Raw genomic sequence first — 20,029 nt, forward strand, 5'->3', positions numbered from 1 at the left:
TCAGAGTTAATTGCTACCTTCTCTATGGTTGCATATCATTTTGTTCAGTCCTCAACGATTATCATTCATCATACAGTATTGACTTCACTTGATTGTCTCCCTCACTTTATTGTCATCTTCTAGAGGAAAGGACATTGTTTTATTCATCTCCAAATTGCCAAGGCATAATGTGTATGCTTGAACCTTTGAGTAATTGCTCTATAAATATTTGTTGCATTAAATCAATGGACTTTAGGATGATTATGCACATGGAATTCTCAATGATTTGGGCATATAAAATCTTCTCCTATAACATATAAATGCTTCAGTTTACAAGTCTTTCAAGTGTTTAACATTAATTTATTGTTTCATTTGATCATTAATATCAATTTCTTTTTAATTTTACTTAATTGAGATAGAGTGAGAGAGGGAGAGCACAACAGGGGCAGAGGGAGAGGGAGAAGCAGACTCCCCACTGAGCAGGGAGTATGATGTGGGTATGGATCCCAGGACCCCAGATCCTGGGCCGAGCTAAAGACAGACGCTTAACTGACTGAGCCACCCAGGCGCCCCTAAAATCAATTTTTAATGTGAATTTATTAGTTCATCTAAGCGTAATAACAGCCCTGCATGACACATAAAGGCAATCATCATTAAAACACCCATTTATAGGATGCCTCTCCCTCTCCCTGCCACTCCCCCTGCTTGTGCTCATGTGTCTATGCTCTCGCTCTCTCTCTCTCTTTCTGGCAAATAAATAAAATCTTAAACAACAACAACCACCCTTTTACAGATGAAGAGGCTAAGTCTATAACATATAAAAAGAACTTCCTGGAGGCCTTACAGGTAGTAGGTATGAGAGCCAGATCTGGAATCTAGACTTTTGGTATTTTCATTCAGGTAACTTCCTCTAAACAACTATGTCACACTGGGTAACAAAAAGTTGCCCTGCAAATTATCCCAGAGAGTTTAACTCCCAGGCTGTTTTCCCCCTAGCTATAATGGCTTCTTGACCACCTTTCCCCCCTTTTTATTTCCTATTCCCTATCTTCCTCCCCTGCCCCCAATTTTCAGTCCCTGAGATCACAGGAAAGAAAGGCTATATCATATTGGCATAGTGTTGTTATCTATTTTCAGATTCATTTCAACATTTCTTATTCTCTCTGGATGTATGGTTCTTGAATTATCTCCTTCGTGCCAGTTGAAACTGGTTTTTACTGTAATCTTACTAATCCCCTCATTAACCCAGGGGTCCAACACAATCTTTGACAAGTATTCATTATATATTTGTAAAAGAATCATGGTTTGGGGGTCCCTAGGTAGCTCAGTTGTTAAGCCTTTGCCTTCGGCAGGTCATGATCCCAGGACCTTGGGATCCAGCCTGAATTGGGTTCCCTGGTCAGTGGGAAGCCGGCTACTCCTTCTCACACTCCCCCCGCTTGTTGTTCCTCTCTCGCTATCTCTCTCTGTCAAATAAGTAAAAACCGTAAATTAAAAAAAAAAGAATCATGGTTTTATGTTTTCTGAAAATTATTCTTAAATAATGGACATCTTCTCAATAATGTATGAATAAAAGCTTCTTCAGGAAACGATGCCATTTATCCTGATCTGCAACTTAAGAAAAAAATTGCACTCTCTCTGCAAATGCTGCTTCATGACCTAACTAACAAGTTTAAGGACACACCTTTCTGTTCATCAGTGGAGGAAACAAACAATTTCAATATGAAAGACAAGGTACACACGGTGAACAGAGCTGAAAAACTTCCAGTTTTCATTTCTGCCCAAGAGAATCAGAGATTAGAAAGAGTAATGTCAATCCTTCGATAGAACAATAGATATGAAGTATCTCTCCAACCCCCTCCCCTTTTCCCCCACCAACTCCCCCACCAAGGGGTTGAGATTTGGAGAGTCATATTCCTATCAGTTAGCAATTCTGTACTCTGATATCTGAACCACCGCAGGTGAGAAGAGAAAGCTGGGAAAGGAACAGAATTTTCACCCTACTCTCAACATATTAAAATAAAGATATCATTCTGAACTCTGCAAGCATAAGTCATTGTCATCGTCATCACCATCTTTACCCTAATTCATAATCATTTACAGAACGTGTTACAGACCTTCAGTTTTCAGCCTGCTGTGTAGAATGATGGGCTTTGAAGCAGGTCGTCAAGGGATCTGACCCTCTCCTTCCAGCTCTGTCTCTGGCTTATTATGTAATCTTTGGAGCTTTGATTTTTCATCTGTAAAAACGAGGTCATAGCTATTGAGCGAATTAAATAAGGCCAATCAAATAAGGTAACATATACAAAACACGTAACATATACAAAAGCTTTGTGCAAACTAATAGCTCTATAAAAGTTAGTTTCAGTTGCTTGACCATTCTCTGTTTCCTTATTTCTAGTGGGAACAATAATGGTACCTACCTCATGGAATTCTTTTGAACTCTAATAAATGTCAGAACATTTCCCGACATAGTGCTTAGTAAATACTAGCTAGATAATATTAATATAGCTAGATATTATTAATGTAAGCTCCACAAGGGGGCGTGTCGGGTTTTAAGCATGTTTTCATCTTCCACAGAGCATAGCACCGTGCACCACCAAGCTACATCTTTTCAAGATGATTTGCGAACGGAACAATCTTCTAACCCCAGAATACACCACCCGCCGGCGTTTGCGTGTACGACTGCGAAAGACCGGAACCCAAAAGCTGGGGATGTTGAGGAGCCGGAGCTTCTTTGCGCTTGGACGCTGGTCCCGGAAGTGGCGAGGGCGGGATCAACGCTGCCCGGAGAAATCCTCCGCTTTGCGAAGATGCTGCTGGACCTGTCGGAGGAGCATAAGGAGCACTTGGCGTTTTTGCCGCGAGTGGACAGCACGGGTCAGAGGGCGCGGCAGCAGAGGGTGGTGTCCTGTGGCCTGGGGGATCAGGGGTGCGCCCGGCGCTCATGGGCTCCTGGCTTCCGTTGCAGTGGTCGCGGAGTTTGGGCGTATTGCGGTGGAGTTCCTGAGGCGAGGCTCGAACCCCAAGATCTACGAAGGCGCCGCCAGTAAGACGGGGAGAGTTGCTGCGCGGGGAAGTGCGGGCCTTTTTTTTGGCACCCTGGAGAGGAAGGGGTTTTTGCAGCTCCAAGGGTCTTACTTTCATTGTGGTGCAATGTGGTAGGGCTAATTGGGTAGGGCTAATAGGGTAGAATGTGGTAGGTAGAGTTGTGGTAGGGCTCTTGTGGGCGCAAATCCTTCCCGTGCTCTAAGTAGCTTTGAGATTTTTAAAGCTTCCGCTGAGTTGGTTTTGTCGTGCGTAAAAAGCACATAATACCATCTGCCAGAGATCCTATGATGATGCTTCGATGCACCCAAAGGTGTGGAATAGCAGGGTGAGGCATTAATATCCTGCAAGTGTTTGGTTATAATTAGTTGTTCAGACATCCGCTTTTCTGCAGTATTGATGTTTCCCTGCTGGGCGAGGGTGGTTTCTGAGATTGTCAGTCCTTGGAGTTCCTTTTCTTCAGACTTGAAATAGCTGGGCGTTCAAGAGGAGGACAGTATGGCTGATACTGGTCTCCATGGGTTTGCATTTTGTAAAGAAGGTTACACGGCGGGAAATACCAAAGGCATCTGTCCCACAGTGGAGAATGAACAGGAGGCTATTACCGACTCATTATTTTTCATTACGGTGCCTGGAAGTATGGAATAATGGATAATATTTACGCCTAAATAAGAACTTGAATAAAGGGATAAATATCACACAGTAAGTTATTGGCTTATGTTTCCTTTTCCAGGAAAACTCAATGTGAGCAGTGACACTGTCCAACATGGTGTGGAAGGATTAACGTACCTCCTCACTGAAAGCTCGAAGCTAATGGTAAGGGGTTCTGTGAACTGTTTTGTATTTCTTTGACCTTAAAAAGGTGCAGTTTACTCTACGTCATAGCCCTGGCAGGCACCTGCTCATTTCAATTATGTTGTTAGTGGTTTATAATGGACTTAGTCAAGCCATGTGTAATTAATATGACTATAATGTGATCTGCTGGTATGAATGCCTCTTGCTAGTATAAATTAGACTTACTTCTAATTCTGCATGCTATTAAACCATATACAATAGGACATATCCTAGGAGAAGGGAGAATTAAATGACTTATTTTATTTTCTTTTATTTTGTGTATTAGCACTATCTAGCTTGATGGAGAATAGAAGAGAAGTTGGCCATTTTAACAATTCTTTTTATGTTTTAATAAAAGTATTTTTATGTATCAGAGACTCAGATTTGGGAGTAGTGGGCAAGAGTTACCTTTTTTTTTTTTTTTAAAGATTTTATTTTTTATTTGTCAGAGAGAGAGCGAGCGAGAGCGAGCACAGGCAGACAGAGTGGAAGGCGGAGTCAGAGGGAGAAGCAGGCTCCCTGCGGAGCAAGGAGCCCGATGTGGGACTCGATCCCAGGACGCTGGGATCATGACCTGAGCCGAAGGCAGCTGCTTAACCAACTGAGCCACCCAGGCATCCCAAGAGTTACCTTTAAATGTTAAAGGATGTTGTTTCTTTTACCAGCCAGGAAAAGAATTAGGAGATATCATAGTCTTTTGTGTATATCAAATATTTTAGCAGTTACTAGACAAAAAATTTATGTTCTGTTAAACTTGACTCACCTTCAGATTTCTGAACTGGATTTCCAAGACTCTGTTTTTGTTCTGGGGTTCTCTGAAGAATTGAACAAATTATTGCTTCAGCTTTATCTGGACAACCGAAAAGAGATCAGAACTATTCTGAGTGAATTGGCACCAGACCTTCCAAGTTACCACAGCCTTGAATGGCGACTGGATGTACAGGTATGGATTTTTTTTTCCCCACTTGACAAAGAATAGAAGATTAATTTTTAGTTCCATGTCCTCAAACTTACTATATTCTTTATCACCTTAACTAAACTTCGGTATGAAACTAATTTTTTTTAATGTTTGTTTTGAGACCATTTCACAAACAGTTCATTTTCTTATATGCTTAATGTGTTTAGAGTAGTTTAATTTGCAGAGTTTGTAAGAAATAGGTTATTTTGGAAAGGAGGTGGTCATGCAGATTTTTAAATTCATATTTGATTTTATGACACTTTTATGTTTAAACATAAAACACGCATATATTAAAGTGCACAGGTCATTGTAATGCTCAGTGGATTATCACATGGTGAAACACCCATGAAACTAACTCTCGCCCATGACAAGCACCCCAGAAGTATCCTCTTTGCTACCTACCAATTACTTCCCCTTCCTTCCTTTGAAAGGTCACCAGCATCCTGGCTTCAAATATGTAGATTCCTTTTGCCTGTTCTTTAACTTTCTATATATGGAATGATTCAGTAAATATTCTTTTTTCTGACTACTTTTACATGTTCTGTTTGAAAGATTCAGTTGTTTGTAAAGCCACACAGATAACCAAAAGGAGGTTCTTATACTCTTGCATGTAGCCCTTTATCAAGCAGTGACAGATAAGTTAATAGATGTTTATTGAATGTCATCCATTTGCTGATTAGAGCTGTGCTAAATGCTTTTGAACAAAGAAGCATAAGACATTTTCTCAGATGGAAAAGATGTTATCATCTAGTTAGAGATATTAGATGTTTTCAGAGTAACTAGTAATTAAAGATATTTGTAAAGTAAATTTCTGGAGGGGGAAAATATAATTGTATAAATGAAGGTACAACTGAGTACTATATTTCAAAAATCTATAGCTTCGGTAGTTCAGTGTATGCTTGCACAGTCCAGAAAAGCTTCAGCAAAAGGTGAAATTTCAGAAGGATGAATGAATGGAGAAAACCAGTGTTAATATTCTTGGAAAAGGAGGCAATGTAAGTTGTAAAGGGCTATATGGATATGGGACTGAGCATTGAATATGTGGTATAGTGCTCTGGTCCCCAAACTTGACTGCATATTGAAATGGCCTGGGTAGTTTTAAAATATTTTCATGTCTGTGTTCTACCGCCAGAGATGCTGATTTATTGTTATGGGATTTGCCCTAGGCATCAGGATTTTTTAAAACCTTACCTGGGGAATTCTAGCTTGCAGTTTGTAAACCACTGTTACAGTGGATTCTTCCTGATTGGAATGGTGGTAAGATGGTCCAGACAGGTTACAGAAATTCAGTTAGAGGGTCTAGCAAGTATAATCCAGTGTGATGAGTGCTTGAATAGGTAGAAACACAGATATGGTATAAACCAGACTATAGGCTCCATGAGGGCAGGTACTGTGTCTTGTTCACTACTCTGTCCCCAGTACAATGCCTGGTACATAATAGGTATTCAGTGCTGAATATTAAAAAAGGTAGGGGTGGGGATAGGGGAGGGTAGGTAGCTTCTTAAACAAGTTGTTTATCAACTGTTTCTTGTACGGTTGTCATTGCTAGGTGGTGTGGATTCACAAAGAACCAGACATAGTCATAGTTCATGCTCTTGGAAACATCGTAAGATGCAACTCCTGTGGGGTTCCCGGGGAGGAGGAGATCAGTGTTGCTAAGCTTTTATGTTTCAGTCTTCTCATAATAACCAGGAGGTGTGGGGATGGTCATATTCATGAGATTCAGTAGTAATTTATCTTGCACATATTTACCTCTTTCTTGAATGGGGGTTATTTCTGACTTTTGGGTTCTGGTAGCCCTTAAAAGTTGTTTTTTTGGCTTTGTGATTTACTTTGAGTTTTTCCATTATGAAAACATTTTTAAAATGAAACTTAAGCAATTGAATTTTCTAAAACTCAGGAGAGCTCATTTACCAAGTGAAATGGGTTTGAATAGCCATGCTATCACAAGGACTAATACAGTTAAAGTTGAGGGTATGCTGAATGAATATTGCTTCATGTGGTGAAGTGCATTTAGAGCTAAAAAAACTACTTAAAGAACTAATTGATTTTCTGAGCTCACTAGTCAAAATTATTACAAGGGATTTTAACTGGAATAGATTCTTCTTTCTGTTTATGGGAGGAAGACTTGACAGAAGATCAGCTAAATGGCTGGGAAACAAATAACAGGATAAAGGGCTTTCATTTTTGAGTAACTGATTTGTCTCAACACTGGTAGTGAATGGACAGTTACCATCTAATTATTGTGTAGTTGCTTATAAGAAATACACTAATCATCATAGTTTCTAAATGTTTCTAATAGAAACATTTCCCTTCATAAATTGCCAGCAAAATTAGTGTATTTAATAGCATCAATAAACTGAATGCATTTGAGTTTGGTGTGGGAAGATTTACCTTTAGGACTGATCCATTTAAATTGCTATTGTTGGGGCAACTGGGTGGTTCAGTTGGTTAAGTGACTGCCTTCAGCTCAGGTCATGATCCTGGAGTCTCTGATGGAGTCCCATATCAGGCTCCCTGCTCAGCAGGGAGTCTGCTTCTCCCTCTGATTCTCCCTCTTCTCATGTTCTCTCTCTCTCATTCTATCTCAAATAAATAAATAAATAAAATCTTTTAAAAAAATAAATTGCTCAGGGTGCCTGGGTGGCTCAGTGGGTTAAAGCCTCTGCCTTCAGCTCAGGTCATGATCCCAGGGTCCTGGGATCGAGCCCCGCCTCGGGCTTTCTGCTCAGCGGGGAGCCTGCTTCCTCCTCTCTCTGTCTCTGCCTGCCTCTCTGCCCACTTGTGATCTGTCAAATAAATAAATTTTAAAAATCTTAAAAAAAAAAAATAAATTGCTCTTGTTATTTTTATAAGGACAGAATCTCCTCTCTATTAAAAAATAAGTCCATATCAGGAACTTCATGGCCTACTGTTCTTTATCCTGTATTGTCATCAGAATTTCTTTCTGAGAAAAAATTAGGTCTGATTATGTCTTACTAGGTGTTTGTTTGGAATGTTCCATAATCTTTATAAATTTTAAAGAATGGTGTGGATACTTATTTGCAAGGGATATTGATTAGATATTATGTTGTCTAAAAATTTGAGGATAGATTGACCTAAAGTCTCTAAACAAAAAGTTCATGGCTTAGAGCACCTGGATGGCTCAGTTGTTTAAGCAACTGCCTTCAGCTCAGGTCATGCATGTTCCTGGAGTTCTGGGATTGAGTCCCACATTGGGATCCCTGCCCACAGGGAGTCTGCTCCCCCCTCATGCTCTCTCTCTCTCTCTTTCATTCTCAAATACATAAATAAATAAAATCTTTTAAAAAAGTTCATGGCTTAATTACACACCTAGATACATTTGGTCCCTATCTGTAAGGCATATATAGAGAAAAAAGTATAAACAATGCATAAGTGAATCAGTAAGTAGTATTTTCAGCCATCATACTTAATAGTCTGTCTTTTATACCTATAATTTTCTATACTAGAGAAATGATCTTAAAGAGATACTTTAACTTACAAGTATCTCTGTTATGTTTGGGAACTGGCTTACTCTAGAGTATCAATCTATTGTTTCCAAGTTATTTTTTTTACATTAAATTTCAACCATGGATCAGTATCTTGGGTTCTTCTGGAAGCCAGATCACCTAGAATTAATTGGAAGAAGTTATTAGTCAGAATATTCTGTTTCTTCAGTTTGGCTTCTTCTCCTTTTGCCCTGACTCTCGTAGTTTTAGGTAACAGTTTGCCTTCTTGTGTAACAAGATGCTTCAGGTTTATCTTGTACGATTGTTGTCCCAGACCTCTAATCAGCTATTCCTTTAAAGATATCCTCGTTCCTTTTAAGGAAGTATGGTCTTTAGGAACAGTCTGGTGCTAGGACTAAATAAATGCTAATGCTTCCAAGTTAGCCATTGTTTCTAGTATTTGGATATTTTTTTCTTTTAAAAATATGTCAGTAGTATTTTCTTTAAAAATTTTTGAAATATATCATACAAACAAAACATTATAGCTATTCAGTTTAAAGAATAATAATAAAACAAGTACCCACTGCCAAGCTTAAGAAATACATCAAGACCACATATGACCTCCCCCAGTTACAACGCCTCCCACTCCTCTGAAGGAACCATTATCCTGAATTTTCCGTTAATCCTTTCTTTTTCTTTCTTTTTTTTTTTTTTTTAAAGATTTTATTTATTTGACAGACAGAGATCACAAGTAGGCAGAGAGGAAGGTAGAGAGAGGGGGAAGCAGACTCCTTGCTGAGCAGAGAGCCTAATGTGGGGCTCCATCCCAGGACCCTGGGATCATGACCCGAGTCGAAGGCAGAGGCTTTTACCCACTGAGCCACCCAGGCGCCCCAGTCCTTTCTTTATAGTTCCTTTTTTACACAAATTTTTTCATCAAACCTTAGTTTTCATGTATTCTTTTGCAGCTTGCTTTTTGATTGAACATTTTACTAGATTTATCCATAACAATTTACATTGCTATAGTTCTTTTCATTGCCATTTAGTAAGCATTTTATTGTATGAGTATTCTCAATGTATCCATTCTGTTATTAAAGAATATTTGAGACGTTTCTAATTTTTGGAATTGGAAACAAAATCTTGGAAACAAAAACAATTACCGTCATGAATATAATGTATAAATGTAAGATTCAAGGTATACACCTACAAGTGGAATTGATGGTAATGTATATGGTTTTCCAAAGTGATTCTCTTTTCACTCTCACCAGCTGTGGAAGAGAGTTCCATTATTGTTGCTCACAGTGCCTTCATTTGGACAGGCTTTTAATTCTTGACGGGTTGATATGTGTAAAACAGAACTGTATGGTTTTATTAGTCATTTTCCTGATTTCTAATAAAGTTGAACATGTTTTCCTATGTTTATTTATTTGTGTTACTTCTTTTGTGAACTGCTTACTTAGCTATAATGCACATTTTTCTCTTGTTCTTGTGGGGGTTTTTGTTTTTGTTTTTAATCAGAAGGTTTTTCATGCGTTCTGGGTACTAATCTATTTTTTGGTTGTATGTGTTACAAAGTGTCTTCTCTCAGCTTGTGGTTTGTTTTTCTACCATCTTTAGGTATCCTTTAGAAAAGAATATAATAATCTTAATGTATTTCAGTTTATTGGTTTTTTTCATTATGGTTTATGTCTTATATATCATGTTTAAGAAATCCTGTATGGCAAGGTTGTATATATATTCTCTTCTTTCTTTCCAACGTTTTTTAAACTTTAGTTTCATTTTGAAGTCTATAATTCATGTAAAGTTTTATTTTTGTATATGATATAAGGTGGTTACAAATACTGTGTGTTCAGCATGATTATTAAAACAGTTATATGCTCTTATTCCATTTAAAATGAAGCTTGCAAGCAGAAGCCTGAGGCAACAGATTAAACCATCAGTGACTATAAAGCTACACCTTAATCAGAATGGAGATCACAGCACCAAAGTTCTGCAGACAGACCCAGCCACTCTGCTCCATTTGGTTCAGCAACTGGAACAAGCATTGGAGGAGATGAAAACAAACCACTGTAGGAGAGTTGTACGCAATATCAAGTAGTCCCAGTTTTAAGGATTTATTCCCTTTTAATCACTTATGAATCTACGATATGCAGCAGTTACTTTTCAAAATTAATTTTTTTATTAATTGACAGTGATAAACATATATTTTCCATGAAATTTCTTTTCCTATGACAAGGTAGTGAAGTCATGATCAAAAGCTAAAGTAAAGTTCCTGGTGCTAAATGTGGTCAGTTTCTTGACAAATTAAGATGTATTTTATATTTTAAATGTAAGAATTGAATCAACTGGAAGTGAATCTATACTGTTGATATGTTTTGTGTATATGAATGTCTTTTTTTGGTACTTCTTTTGATTGCTTAACTTTATTATTTTTGTCTTTATTGACCAAAATCTGAAAATAAAATTCACAATGTATTACCATTGCTATGCAGAATATTTTTAGACAGTTCATTGTTTTTGAACTTTAAAAGCACCCACAATGTAAATAGCCACAGAATAGTTGGAAGTAAATATGAATTTTTTAAAACGCTACATTTTTTAGGCAGTTTATGTATTTTTCCCTCCTAGTGAACGTAATAAGTACTTAAGTTTGAGTTGTTATGGCTAACTGCTTACAATAGTACTCAAATTTGTGTGATCATATGTTGCATTTTATCAAGGTCTGTTTTTTCCCCTAGTACCCAAAGCATCTAAGAGATCCTGTCATTTACACTTATATACAATGGATGCAGGAGGAAATATAATCACTTCTTAAGTACCTGAATATAAATTACAGTCACTTTTTAACTTTTGTTTGAATAAAGTATAAAGAGGGCAAAGGGAGGCCATGTTTACTACATTTAAGTATTCCTTCTTTACAAACTTGATTTTTGTTTGTTTTTTTAATAAGTAACTATAATCGATTGGCTTGAAAAACTCAGATGCTGATGTATCAGTCTTATAGAGTACATAGTCACAGGGAGACTTAGAGGGACAAGGAGACTTGGGTGGCAGCTTTAAGGAGAAAAATCACAAAAGGGTGGAAATGGGCATTTAGTCTTAAATATGTATCTAGAATCTTATTCTGAGAGCCTTATATCCATGGAGCAACTCAGGAATGCCTTTGGAACCATCAGACTCTTAAGTTGTATACTCTAGGTTTTGTCAATACCTTCTATCCTAAAAATTAGAGATTTTGATATCATGTTTCTTCTCTCTTAAGAGCCTAGCAGGGAACAGAGGCCAGTGTAAGGAAAGCACAAATTTAATTGCCACCCATTTAATCACCACTGCAAGTAGTTGGGCCACTATTTCCCATAGGTATATGTTCTGTCATTGCAAAATAAGTAATATATTTTTTAAAGATTTTATTTATTTATTTGTCAGAGCACAAGCAGGGGGAATGGCAGGCGGAGCAGGCAGAGTTGAGAAGCAGTCTCCCTGCTGAGCAAGGAGCCTGATGTAGGACATGGTCCCAGGACCTTAGAATCATGACCTGAGCCGAAGGCAGACGCTTAACTGACTGAGCCACCCAGGCATCCCACAAAATAAGTAATATTACATATTAAACTCTAGTCAAATTTTAATTATGATAACTTGATTAATGAAGCTGTCATGTTAACTTTACAAAGAGAACATGTATTAACATGAAAGAATACACACACACACACACATAGCATGTTGTCAGGTTTAAAAACAACATATCTGCCAAGCTTATATGATAAAAATAGCTCTATGAGTCTTCTTAGTTATCCACATTTGGTGGAAATAAGCAGGGCTGACCCTAGCCAAAATGGAAATAATGCCACTGTGTGCCTTCAAGGCAACCTTTCTTCTGTATCTACTGGTCTTCCCTTAATCAAAACAAGAAAGTGGCTCTTAGTCTTTATCTGTGTCAAACTCCCTGGGACTCTTTTCTTTACTCCATTATTCTTTCTGATATTCTGCCTTCTTCACCTTTTTGGGCCAGAATGAGTTGGGAGCAGACTCCCTAACTTCTTTCTGAAGCTGAGGCTCATTTTTTAGTACAGAGCATTGAATGAGCCTCTTTTTTCTCTTGTTTAAACATTCCTTATCCTTAGGGACTCCTCTGCTACCTTTGTTTTATAGCACATTTGATTTTTTTTGTAGCTTGTATATAAACATATTTTCTGCAGATGTAGTCACTGTTCCACTCTACTATACGAGCAGTTTTCTTGACTGTAATGTGCCTTTCCATCTATAACTAAATATTTATTAAGTCATTTTGGATTATAAGTATGTTGATTTTTCAGGATTGGCTAATGCATGTTTAGACTTAAATATCATATTCTTCGTGTCTCAAATCCAGAATAGTAACATCTTTTCTCTCAAAACAGAGCTACCAGTAGGGAATGACCAATGTATATCACAAAGTCTATATTCTACTTCACCCATTGGAAGTTTTTGTATTTCACAAGGTTTTAGTGAGCTTGGTTTGTTATTGGTGTTTCTGAGCCTAAGCAAATTTAAAGCAGCAAATTGAAAGGTGGTGGCAATACCATAAAAGAAAATACACCTTTGAAAACAAAAATGAGAATCTGATGCTAAGGCAAGATTGAAAGATCACTGAGTGGGGCGCCTGGGTGGCTCAGTGTGTTAAAGCCTCTGCCTTCGGCTCAGGTCATGATCCCAGGGTTCTGGGATCCAGCCCTGCTCTGCTCAGCAGGGAGCCTGCTTCCTCCTCTCTTTCTCTGCCTGCTTCTCTGCCTACTTGTGATCTCTGACTGTCAAATAAATAAATAAATAAATAAAAAGGAAAAATCATAGAGTGTCAAGGATGCATGTATGAGAGCTCTTAAAATTGGTAACAATGGGTGGCCTTTTAGGGTACAAACCTTGGAGAAGGTTAAGAGGTTAGCCTTTGAAGCTGGACAAAAAGAATTTAAATTTAGCATAGTAACATATAGATAGCAGAGCCACAGACTTTAGAAAATACTCATGTAGATTTGAGGATCTCATTTTACAGCCTTGAATTACGTTCTGTGTACCTCCTGGTGGTTTCTATAATCCACCCATTTATGTTTGTCATTGTGTTGATAGAAAAAACAAAGCAAATTTTAAAGCCTTTTCTAACTCTTTTAGAATGTTACTGACTCAATTCTGTTAAATATTTATTAAGTGCTTTGAGTGATCCATGTTGTGTGTCGAACAAAGGATAAAGTCCTAATCTCAGTTTAGAAAGCTCTCAGGCCATTCCATCCTTGAAAGTAGTTTAATCCATAAACTTATTAGATTTAGAAAGGAATTTCCTAAAGAGGCTATTCTGAAGAAGGGACGTTCCTCTGGGGTGCTGTCTGTTAGAATCCCTTTTCCTTGAAATGCCACCTTTTTCTGAGAGGCAAAACACTAATGATTCAATAGCCAGAGCTCTGGAAGTGTTCGGAGGAAAGGATAGACCACTGAGGAACACTGGGGAACATTTTGACATGGTTAGGATGGCAGAAATTATCCTTCTTTCCCATTAAAGTGAGGTTCCCTGAGGTAACTGGAGGTGTGATGGGAAAAGCAAATTGAATTCTTTTTTTTTTACCTGCATGCCAATGTTGTGATTGTCATAAATCCAATGAGAAGTGGATGCCTGTGGTTTTGAAGGAATGTGCTTAGCCCACAGAACGAAAGGGCTTCTCAGTTAATTCAAAGACTAAAAACACACAGATTAAAATTCAAAGAATGAGGAAAAGAAAATCCAGGGAAGTCTGAGTTTCACTGGGGCAAGTATGGATGGGTAGGATATGATGTCCTGGCATAAGGTACAAACTGTATGCTTTTATTTAAAAAGTTCTTACAAAGCTCAAGTGAGTTTAAGTGCTACAGCATCATTAAGTTGCTTGATTTGCAGCTGAGACTTGCACAATTCATAGCCTAAAAAGAACTAAGAAAGGCTGCTGGTAATTTTTTAGTAGGTTAAGAAAAAAAAAAAAAGAGCAAGTCACCATATATTTTCCCAAAAGGGGAAAATGATTTGTCTCATGATATGAGCAATGTAATTAAGACCTTTATTTTTAATGTTGAGACTCTTAAGGATGTAATTATTGGGTATTCTTTTCTTTGCTTTTTTTCTTCCACTCTTTGTCTTTGCCTGGGTATAAATACCAAATTCCATGCCTTTCTTCGGCCTTTACAACAATTCCTTTTCATGCCAAATCTCATTAAGCCTCCTCCCTCCCTTAAAATAAAAAGTTTTTTGAGAAATAATTCACATAAAATTCACCCTTTCAAAGCATACAATTTGGTGGTTTTTAGTATGTTCAGAGTTGTGCAACTACCTCACTATCTGATTACAGAACCTTCTCATCACTCCAAAAAAAATTCATATCCATCTGTAGTCACTTTCCATTATCCCTTCCTCCAGCTGCTCTGCCCCCATCCTCCACCCCTGCCTCCTCCAGCAAGCACTAATCTACTTTCTGTAGATTTTCCTCTTCTCGACATTTAGTACAAGAAGAATCCTGTAATATATGACTTTTTTGTGTATGACTTTTAAAAAAATTAACATATAATGTATTATTTCAGGGGTACAGGTCTGAATTCATCAGTCTTAACACAATTCACGGCACTCACCATAGCACATACCCTCCCCTACTTCCATCACCAAGCCACCCTATCCCTCTCCAACCCCCCCAGTTACCCTCAGTTTGTTTCCTGAGATTAAGAGTCTCTTAAGGGGGGGCACCTGGGTGGCTCAGTGGGTTAAACCTCTGCCTTCAGCTCAGATCGTGACCTCAGGATCCTGGGATCGAGCCCTACATCGGGCTTTCTGCTCAGTGGGGAGCCTGCTTCCCTCTCTCTCTGCCTGCCTCTCTGCCTACTTGTGATCTTTCTGTTAAGTGAATAAATAAAATATTTAAAATTTTAAAAAAGTCTCTTATGGTTTGTCTCCCTCTCTGGTTTTGTCTTGTTCCATTTTTCCTCTTTCCCTATGATCCTCTGTCTTGTTTCTCAAATTCCACGTATAAGTGAAATCATATGATAATTGTCTTTCTCTGATTGACTTATTTCGCTTCACATAATACCCTCTAGTTCCATCTGTGTTGTTGCAAATGGCAAGAGTTCAATTTTTGATGACTGCATAATATTCCAATTTATTTATGTACCACATATTCACCTGTTGATAGACATCTAGGTTGTTTCATAGTTTGGCTATTGTGGATATTGCTGCTATAAACATTCAGGTGCACATACCCCTTCGGATTACTACATTTGTATGTTTGGGGTAAATACCTGCGATTGCAGTGTCATAGGGTAGCTCTATGTTCAACTTTTTGAGGAACCTCCATGCTGTTTTCCAAAGTGGCTTCACCAACTTGCATTCCCACCAACAATGTAGGAGGGTTCCCCTTTCTCCACATCTTTGCCAACATCTATCATTTCCTGACTTGTTAATTTTAGCCATTCTGACTGGTGGGAGGTGGTATCGAATTGTGGTTTTGATTTGTAGTTCCCTGATGATGAGTGATGTTGAGCACTTTCTCATGTCTGTTGGCCATTTGGATGTCTTCTTTGCAGAAACATCTGTTCATGTCTTCTGCCCATTTCTTGATTGGATTATTTGTTCTTTGGGTGTTGAGTTTGGTAAGTTCTTTATAGATTTTGGATACTAGCCCTTGATCTGATAGGTTATTTGCAAATATCTTCTTCCATTCTGTTGGTTGTCTTTTGGTTTTGTTAACTGTGTTTCCTTGGCTGTACAAAAGCTTTTTATCTTGATGAAGTTCAAATAGTTCATTTTTGCCCTTGTTTCCCTTGCCTTTGGTGATGTGTCTAGAAAGAAGTTGCCACAGCTGAGGTCGAGGAGGCTGCTGCCTGTATTCTCCTCAAGGATTTTGATGGATTCCTGTCTCACATTGAGGTCTTTCATCCACTGAGTCTATTTTTGTGTGTGGTGTAAGGAAGTGGTCCAGTTTCATTCTTCTGCATGTGGTTGTCCAGTTTTCCTGACAGCATTTGGTTTTTTTTGTTTTGTTTTTTGTTTTTGTTTGTTTAAGATTTTATTTGAGAGAGATTTTCTTTGAGAGAGAGAACATGAGAGGGGAGAAGATCAAAGGGAGAAGCAGACTCCCCGTGGAGCTGGGATCCTGATGCGGGACTCAATCCTGGGACTCCGGGATCATGATCTGAGCCAAAGGCAATCGCTTAACCAACTGAGCCACCCAGGCACCCCCCACAGCATTTGTTGAAGAGACTTTTTTTTTTTTTTAAATCTTTTTTTTTTTTTTTTTTAAAGATTTTTTATTTATTTATTTGACAGAGAGATCACAAGTCGGCGGAGAGTCAGGCAGAGAGAGAGAGAGAGAAGCAGGCTCCCGCTGAGCAAAGAGCCCGATGCGGGGCTCGATCCCAGGACACTGAGATCATGACCTGAGCCGAAGGCAGCGGCTTAATCCACTGAGCCACCCAGGCGCCCCAGAAGAGACTTTTTTCCATTGGACATTCTTTCCTGCTTTGTCAAAGATTAGTTGACCATAGAATTGAGGGTCAATTTCTGGGCTCTCTATTCTGTTTCATTGATCTATGTGTCTGTTTTTGTGCCAGTACCATACTGTCTTGATGACTACAACTTTGAAACAGAGCTCGAAGTCTGGAATTGTCATGCCCCCAGCTTTGGTTTTCTTTTTAAACATTCCTCTGGCTATTTGAGGTCTTTTCTGGTTCCATACAAATTTTGGGATTATTTGTTCCAGTTCTGTGAAGAAAGTTGATGGTATTTTGATAGGGATTGTATTAAATGTATAGATTGCTCAGGTAGCATAGTTGTATCTGGCTTCTTAGCATAATGTTTTCAAGCTTCTTGTTGTAGCATATATCGTTACTTCATACATTTTTAATGGCTGAATAATATTCCATTGTATGGATATTCAGTATTTGACTTTTACAGTATTTGACTGATTCTTAAATTCTTGGTCTTACTATAGAATTAATCTATTGCATTTTATTTTATAGTGTTTGTAAGAGAGACTCTGACAAATTTAGTCATGTATTTTCTACCATGATGGTTTTCTAGAATTATCTTCCCAAATACAAGTTAGAAATGTCAGAGAACAATTTCTTCCTAGCCAGTTATTAGTAGAGTTATTCTCCAGTGAACAGAATGTTTTATTTTTAGTCTTATTCAAAAGTTATACCAGATGTTATACCAACAGTTAAACTGTTGAAGACTTTTAACTGAAATTAGCTCCCAAGAAAATTAGATTAATATTATATCTTTTTATTTTAATACAAAAGTTTTCCAACTAAAATGAGGAATGTTCTGTGAACATTTTATGTATTTAGAGAAGATAGGAAAGGATCTAAGAAGGATTTATGTCTTCCCATATTCATTTTTGAAACCTGAGGAGAGACTGGTTGACACAAATTCATTTTATTTGTCTTTTTATTTTTTATTTTTTTAAGATCGATTTATTATTTTAGGGGCAGGAGGGGCAGAGGGAGAAGAGAATCTCAAGCAGGAGTCCTTTAAGGACCTGGTCTCAGAGCTGCCTTTTTATTCTGTACGGTACCTAATATGTCCAATAAACTTATTCTCTGTTAAAGCTAGGATCTAAAGAACCCTAAGTGTTATAGAAGATAATGATACAATTAGATTAATTTTGTAAAACTGCATACTTTATTTCATAAAGTGAGATTTTTGTAAAAGAGCTTTGCAAATTGTCATGTGTTTAAAAGACATTATTTTAGGATGTAGGTTGACTGTAACAAACTCATGTTAGGATCTCACAGTCTGATTAGTGAGACAAGATTCAAACCAAAAATCTTAATTAGCATTTTCCTTTTAATGCTCTACTACTATTCCTTTTATTTGCTTTCTGTATCTTCTCTATTGTGGCTATAAACTGTTTCCTTAGAACTTAAAAAATCTGGTGGTTTCACCATAATCCTTTTAGTTAGTAAGTTATAGTTTGCTTGTAGAAATAAGATGAAAACATAAAATAGTAATTAATCAAATGAAACAATGCCTATCTTAGCTGTCAGCACATAATCGTTAAATTAATGAACAAGTCAATGAGTAAACAAGTGATGAGTGAACAGTATATACAATATGCTCTATGGAACATCAGAGTGGGGAAAAAGCACTGTAGCTTGGAGTGGTCAGAAAAATGTTTCTGAGTTGTCCAGAGAAGGGCAGGATTTGAGCAGGTATGTTCCTGGGTCTGTTTTAGGTTCTTGGAATACAGTGGGAACAAGAGAATATGACTGCTCCCATTGAGCTTCTGTCCTAGTAGGGTGATGGATAATGGAGAAAATAAACGTGAACTATAATTTCAGGTTGTTCTAACTGCTCTGAAGAAAAATAAAAACAGATTAAGGGTCAGAGTGAGGAGTCAGAGTTGAGAGCTGCTATTTTTTTAGGGAGACTGGTCAGAGCAAGCTCTGACGAGGTGATGTTGGAGCAGAAACCTGAATGAAGTGAGGGAGTGCACAGTGGAATATTTGGAAGAAGCATTCAAAGCAGCAGGAATAGTATGCAAACGCTCTGAGGTGAGAATGAGTGTGGTATGTTTAAAGGAGTGCAGAGAGGTTGGTGTGGTTGGAGTTCAGTGAGAATAGAAGTGATCAGAGGACTGGGCAACAGCAAGACACAGGGCCTTTAGCTTCCATGTTTTCTTCCCACCCAAGTCCTTCCATCAAACTGGGTATGTGGACGATCCATCAACACCTTAGCTTCTCATTTCATTTTTTTTTTTTTTTACCCTCGAAAGATTTTATTTATTTATTTGAAAGAGAAAGAGAGAGGGCATATGCAAGAGTGGAGGGGAGGGGCAATAGGGAGAGGGGAAAGCAGAGTCCCCACTGAGCCGGGAGCCTGATGTGGGGCTTGATTCAAGGATCCTGAGATCATGACCTGAGTCAAAGGCAGATGCTTAACCCACTGAGCCACCCAGGTGCCTGGCTTCTCATTTCTTTGGTCTCTTTTCCCAAGGCATTCCCTGTTTCTTTCAGCCACTTGTTCCGCTGCCGCACTCTGGACCTTGTCCCCACCTGAACTGTTCTGTGTCTGAAATCAGTTTCAGACATTCCATTCTCTGAAACTGATCCCACTCATTGGTCAATATGACATCCAACACCCCAGTTCTTCAGCTTCAGATGGACCTTCAATTCCCTTGCCCTACCCTCCCTCTATTAAAAGCCCCTGCCTATCTGTATTTCCCTCCTTATCCAGCTTGGATTCATAACCCATTACCACCAATATTTCAGATCCTTTCTGTTTACCTTGCATTGCACCTATCTAGTCTACCAGACATGAATTCAGCTGTCCTTTTTTTCTTGCTAGTTTATGGGCTGCTGAGACCTACTGGAAAGAATATGCAGAAACCATCCAGACTATCAAGCTTTTATATTAATGGTCATTAATCTCAAGCCTCTAACACTGCCTGACTAGCCCACTCTCATTTTCAGCAACTATCTCAAGCTTTCTCTTCTCCACTTAAGCCTCTGATCCAGTCACCACTCCTCGTTTTCAATCAATGACTATCTCCTTCTTCACAACAAATAGAAGTGATCAAATAGGAATTTTCTCCACTGCTGACCAACAGACTTAAAATCCTCACTGTTCTGTATGCTGATAATTCTTTCTCTTCTATTCCAGCAGAAGAGGCACCCCTCATGTTTCTGGATTCTGTTTTTTTCCCGTTTTCTTGTCACTTCTGTGTTTTCTATTTATCCATCATTCTTATTTCTTCTCATTAAAAAAAAGAGAAATATT

General features: G+C 38.2%; 1 protein-coding gene and 1 long non-coding RNA gene across 3 annotated transcripts in view; one reads left to right on the forward strand and one right to left on the reverse strand.

Moving 5' to 3' along the window:
- The window catches only part of LOC116592570, a 32,142-nt gene extending 29,571 nt beyond the window's left edge, over positions 1–2,571 (reverse strand). For both annotated transcript variants that reach the window (XR_004286526.1, XR_004286524.1), the window contains exons 1-2: positions 2,403–2,571; positions 2,097–2,219 (exon numbers count right to left, since the gene is read on the reverse strand). This is a non-coding gene — a long non-coding RNA (uncharacterized LOC116592570). The remainder of the gene's footprint in view (positions 1–2,096; positions 2,220–2,402) is intronic.
- A 142-nt stretch (positions 2,572–2,713) lies between these two features.
- On the forward strand, positions 2,714–10,749 carry COMMD2 (COMM domain containing 2). The gene is made up of 5 exons (XM_032345706.1): positions 2,714–2,859; positions 2,951–3,028; positions 3,761–3,843; positions 4,631–4,804; positions 10,169–10,749. Exons 1-5 carry the CDS (start codon positions 2,793–2,795, stop codon positions 10,364–10,366), a joined length of 600 nt encoding a protein of 199 aa, XP_032201597.1. The 5' UTR covers positions 2,714–2,792; the 3' UTR covers positions 10,367–10,749.
- Positions 10,750–20,029: the final 9,280 nt, after the last annotated feature.

The sequence above is a fragment of the Mustela erminea genome, chromosome 1 (genome assembly GCF_009829155.1).
Source record: "Mustela erminea isolate mMusErm1 chromosome 1, mMusErm1.Pri, whole genome shotgun sequence".
In the NCBI taxonomy this organism is placed as follows: Eukaryota; Metazoa; Chordata; class Mammalia; order Carnivora; family Mustelidae; genus Mustela; species Mustela erminea.